We start from the raw sequence: 4,750 nt of genomic DNA on the forward strand, positions 1-4,750 counted from the left end.
AGCGCTTTGATTTTGTTTATAAAATAAATAACTAAAATAATGAATAATGAATTATTTAAAAGACCCCATTATTGAAAATAAACAAATAAAAAATGGCCGCCAAACCATTCACATTGCAAGAGTTGACCAGCCCAATAGGCGTGTGCTGACCACGGCGTCGTTTCGTCTACCTCTCTTTATTGACAAACTATTGTGAACGTTTCTCCGACTCCAAGTTGTTACTAAATGCTTTTTATTGCACCTAACTCTCTCTTCCTCCTTTGATTCTTTCCTTTGTCTCCATTGTTTTCCCCTTTTTTCCCCTCTTTATTTTTGTTCTCCTTCATCCTGGGCTACCTGCCAGAAGGTGAATTTTTCACTTCTTTTTCCTGGATTTGTGATAGAATTTTCATAATTCCATGCGATTATTATTTTCGAAAGGGAATTCGTTGTTTTTATTGAAATTTGTTGATCCACATCATGGCTCATTTAAGCTGTACACGGGCTTTTGTTCTTTGGTCTCCGTGGTGGTTGTTCTAGTTATAAGATTTCAAGTCTTTGTTAAACTGCTATTTATAGGTTTCGTTTTATCCTCCATTATTGATTGTTTTGACTTTAGCTTAAGATCGCTCATATCAGTTTGTTTAGAGTAATTTGCAATGCTTTTGCATTCATTCACGGAAGATTTAGTGAGACCCTTGTGTTTGGTAGAGTTATGGTTCTGAATTTGTTTGTGTTTTTGGCAGTTCTATAGTTTGAAAGCTTGAACTCTTTCATTTTTTCTCTGGATCGGACCGACTGCTGTAATTTGATCAAGCGTGCTTGATTTTATTTTTTGATAAAATTAACATCGATTTGTTCTGCTAGTGGTTGTATTCGGTTTTAATTTCTTCGTGTATGTATCATTTGATGCTAAGAGATGTAATCATTTGGGATCTAGGCTTTATCTACTCTTAGATTTTTTTTAATAGTTCCTATGTTTTTGTGCAGGTCAACTTTAAAATGAATTTTCCCTTCAGAAGCTTACACGAGGATTCCGCAACTTCTAAGATGGAAATCCTCAGATGCCCATTTTTGAGAAACATTAATGAGCCGACAAACTTCTCTTTCTCGTCGGCCATGTTCGTTCCGCTGCCGGTAAGACTATGGTTCATTTTGTTATGAGCTTTGTGTTTCTTGCATCATGTTCTTGATTCAAGTTCACAGAATCACATTAGCTTTAACTTCTCGACTTCAGGTACGGGGAGCCAAAGGTCCAATTTTCGAAGACGAACCCAATTTTGACACGGCATTCAGGCTTTTCCATGGACGGGATGGAGTGGTTCCTCTGTCAGAACGATCTTCTTTGCATGCTAAGAAGGCAGAGCCTGAAACAGCCCCACCCAAGTTCAATCCATTGGCTGCAAAGGCAGCCACCATTAGTCTCTCGTCCTTCGGACCGGGAGGGCCCTTCAGTTTCGATGCATTTTCCAATAAGTGGAACAATCGAAACGGAAAATCAAAATCATCCAAGAAAGACTCCTCTTCAAAGGTAATCGATCTTCCATTTGTGGAATGCAACATTAGTTTGGAGTTCAGACCTACATTTTTAAACTGAGAACAATCATCTAATGTCTGGAAGATCTTATGTTATTATTCTGAAACTTTCCTTTATTGACATTGTTCTATGCTTGATGTTTCAGGAAGGAAATTCCCATCACGAAGCATTGGGCAATGAGTGGCTGCAAAGCGGTAACTGCCCGATAGCAAAGTCATACAGGGCTGTTAGTGGTGTCTTGCCACTTGTTGCCAAGGTTTTTAAACCACCTCCGGGGATGAAATTTAGGTGCCCTCCTGCAGTGGTAGCAGCCCGGGCAGCACTTGCACAAACCACTTTCGCCAAGAACCTTCGCCCTCAAGCGTTGCCTACTAAAGTACTGGTGATAGGGATGCTAGGCATGGCGGCAAATGTTCCACTAGGGATATGGAGGGAACATACTAAAAAATTCTCACCATCTTGGTTTGTAGCCGTTCATGCAGCTGTTCCGTTCATAGCCATGCTCCGGAAATCTATCTTGATGCCCAAGTCAGCTATGGCTTTCACCATTGGGGCATCTATACTAGGCCAGATTATTGGCTCTAGGGCAGAACGATACCGGTTGAAAGCAGTAGCAACAAAACAATTTGGTATCGAGGAATCCTCTATTTCTGTCGCTGCTCTAAATCCGCTAGAAGGTGTTGCCTCCAAGAATGGCTGTTGCGGGAAAGACGTCAAATGGAATCCTGTTCGTCTTCAGGTGGCTATGCCTTCTTCATCAACAGACATGTTTTGCTAATCAGTTTGCTCATTTGTAAGTTGAACTATTGCAGTTCTGCATGTTTTCAAACTACAGTTGGCGGCTGTTCGATGCTTTAGTGTTCCTTTCTCTGTACCAGACACTTTTAATGGTTGTTATTCTCTCTGAAACCATGGCTGTTAAAGGATTGACTTGGTAAACACTGGCAAGTGCAATATTCCATGGAAATATATTAATAAAAGGTGGCTGCCGGCTGCCTTTATAAGCTTGCAGATATAATGTTCACATTTGATCCTTTGTTTCCAAGATCACATAAATGAGTGCACGAAAGATGATATTTTAAATTTTAAAAAAAACCCCATTAACAGTCGAAGCAAACTCTACATTTTTTTAGCCTAGATAAGAAAAAAACAAAACATGACATTATATAAAAAAGAATACAAATACAACACGAACAGATGAACATGTCAATATATATATATACATATATATATATAACATAAACTATAATACTAATGTAAATTATTAGATGAAGGATCGAAAAGATTAACCTTGGTTCAATAACGGCCACTCGATGTTTGGTCAGTACTGTGAACAACAGTCCGCAATGACTGCTGCTTCGTTTGAGATGAGGATGTGGGATAATTGACAAATGCAGAAGGATGTTTGGCCATTAAAATAGCACAATCCGGAAAATGTGACAACCCAGTTTGAATCCTGTTCCCATCTCAGAAACCATGATTCCTCTTCGGAACATTTTCACAGCACGGTGATTATTTTGATTGAATTTTGAGTTTCCATCAACATTATTACTTGTAGACTTCAAACTCGACGGAGTTGTGTTTTGTCTTGGAAAATCGGCAACCTTATCATCTCGGGAATTAGAACCGAGTATCTGACCAAAAAGCTTGACCTTACCATTCCTGCAAGGCGACTGGGATTTTGGATGATCCTTGGATTGGTTCAAGTTCTGCACCGGGAGTGGAAGCTGGACAGTTGATTTTGAGCTATTGCACTTCTGGAGACAGCAATCTTGAGCCAAATATGGACCGGCAACTCCCCTCTTGGATGTTGAAAGGCTTTTAACATCACCATTTGGTTCTTTCAAAGTTGAAATTTGCAAGGGATAACCCCTTAGGATCTGGTAAGATTAAGATTCAATAAAGGCTTTCGAGATAGACGATCAGGCTCATCTTCACCAATGGATTCGCAAGCCTGTTTGGTTTCATTTCCCTGATAATCGAGTGTTGATGACAATCTTTCTAGGTTGCAAATTTTCTCGCATTGAAGGGAATTGGAATCATGTAATGCAGAGCTTTCAGCAGAAGAGTTTTACCAACAGAAGCCTTCTCGACAGAATCCATATTGGACAAACCTCCAGCGCTTAACCTAAAACCTGAACAGGAGTTTTTACCAACAGATTCATCACTGGATCTATTTGAATCCTGCCTACATATACTTTGGCTGCTAGTATCTGCACTGCACTTTGCATCATGTTCATCCACATCACTTGTGGACAATGAAATTTCCAGTGCCATGAAATATTTTCCGAAGTCCTCATTAGAACAAGTAGCAGGTCCGGACTCGACCACAACATCAACCGGATGGCAAGGATGAACTGCAACCCCAAGAGATGCTGATACTGCATCAGAAACACCCTGATCAGCAACCTGATTTCTTCCAGCATTTAGGTCACCAAAAGCAACGTTTTCTGAACCTGCAATGACTCGGAAACATCCATATTATCAGTACCACATTCAGAAATCACCTGGCACACAACATGATTCCGTTTGTTTTCGTCTGATAAGTTCAGGTCAGTTTGTAAAATCAGTTTGCTGGTAGTTTCACATTCATCCATATTCATGCTTGTTGAAAGTCAAGCAATGCAAAAGTTTAAAGTTTGGCAACCAACTTTGAAAAAATGGTTTTCAAAGTTTGATAAATATTTCTTTGAAAATGGTTTTCAAAATTTGGTAAATGTTTCTTTGAAAAATGATTTTTCAAAGTTTGGTAGATGTTTGTTGAAATATTGTAATGGGATAATTATAATTAGTCACTAGACTTTAGGGTATTTACATGATTAAGTCCTTAAGTTTCAACTATAAATACCCTAGCTCATTTAGCTTCAAATACATCCCAAAAATCATTTATTTCTCCAAATACTAGAGAGTTTTATTGTGAGTAGTAAGTGTTTTGTAAACACCTGTAAATTTTCTCTCTTAGTAAAAGATCTGCAACAGTCCGGAGACGTAAACACAATTAGCTGAACTCCGTTATCAATTTCGGGTATTATTTTTTCGCTTTTATTTTGCATTCTCACTAATCTGGTTATAGGGAAATTACTTGTTTACTCATTTATTTCCCAACAACTGGTAATCAGAGCTTTTGGTTGTGAATTTTGTCATTTTTTTGCGAGTTTACTATTTATTACTATTTACACGAATAGTGAATTTTGTGAATAGTAAACAATTTGTCGGCGATATGAATTTGTCGAC

At 38.5% G+C, this 4,750-nt stretch overlaps 1 protein-coding gene across 1 annotated transcript; it reads left to right on the forward strand.

The window, feature by feature from the left end:
- Window positions 1-231: 231 nt before the first annotated feature.
- On the forward strand, window positions 232-2,527 carry LOC120165088. Its single transcript, XM_039174676.1, has 4 exons — window positions 232-346; window positions 970-1,116; window positions 1,217-1,510; window positions 1,662-2,527. The coding sequence occupies exons 2-4, from the start codon at window positions 982-984 to the stop codon at window positions 2,292-2,294; spliced, it is 1,062 nt and encodes a 353-aa protein (XP_039030607.1). The 5' UTR covers window positions 232-346; window positions 970-981; the 3' UTR covers window positions 2,295-2,527.
- The last annotated feature ends 2,223 nt before the right edge of the window (window positions 2,528-4,750 follow it).

Source organism: Hibiscus syriacus, unplaced genomic scaffold, assembly GCF_006381635.1.
Source record: "Hibiscus syriacus cultivar Baekdansim isolate YM2019G1 unplaced genomic scaffold, ASM638163v2 tig00111569_pilon, whole genome shotgun sequence".
In the NCBI taxonomy this organism is placed as follows: Eukaryota; Viridiplantae; Streptophyta; class Magnoliopsida; order Malvales; family Malvaceae; genus Hibiscus; species Hibiscus syriacus.

What these genes read in the sequence shown, in the direction of transcription:
- LOC120165088 (XM_039174676.1), top strand. Translation starts at nt 982, where the DNA reads ATGAATTTTCCCTTCAGAAGCTTACACGAGGATTCCGCAACTTCTAAG. An exon ending in CCATGTTCGTTCCGCTGCCG is followed by an intron (nt 1,117 to 1,216) that starts GTAAGACTATGG and finishes TCTCGACTTCAG; the next exon opens with GTACGGGGAGCCAAAGGTCC. An exon ending in AGAAAGACTCCTCTTCAAAG is followed by an intron (nt 1,511 to 1,661) that starts GTAATCGATCTT and finishes TTGATGTTTCAG; the next exon opens with GAAGGAAATTCCCATCACGA.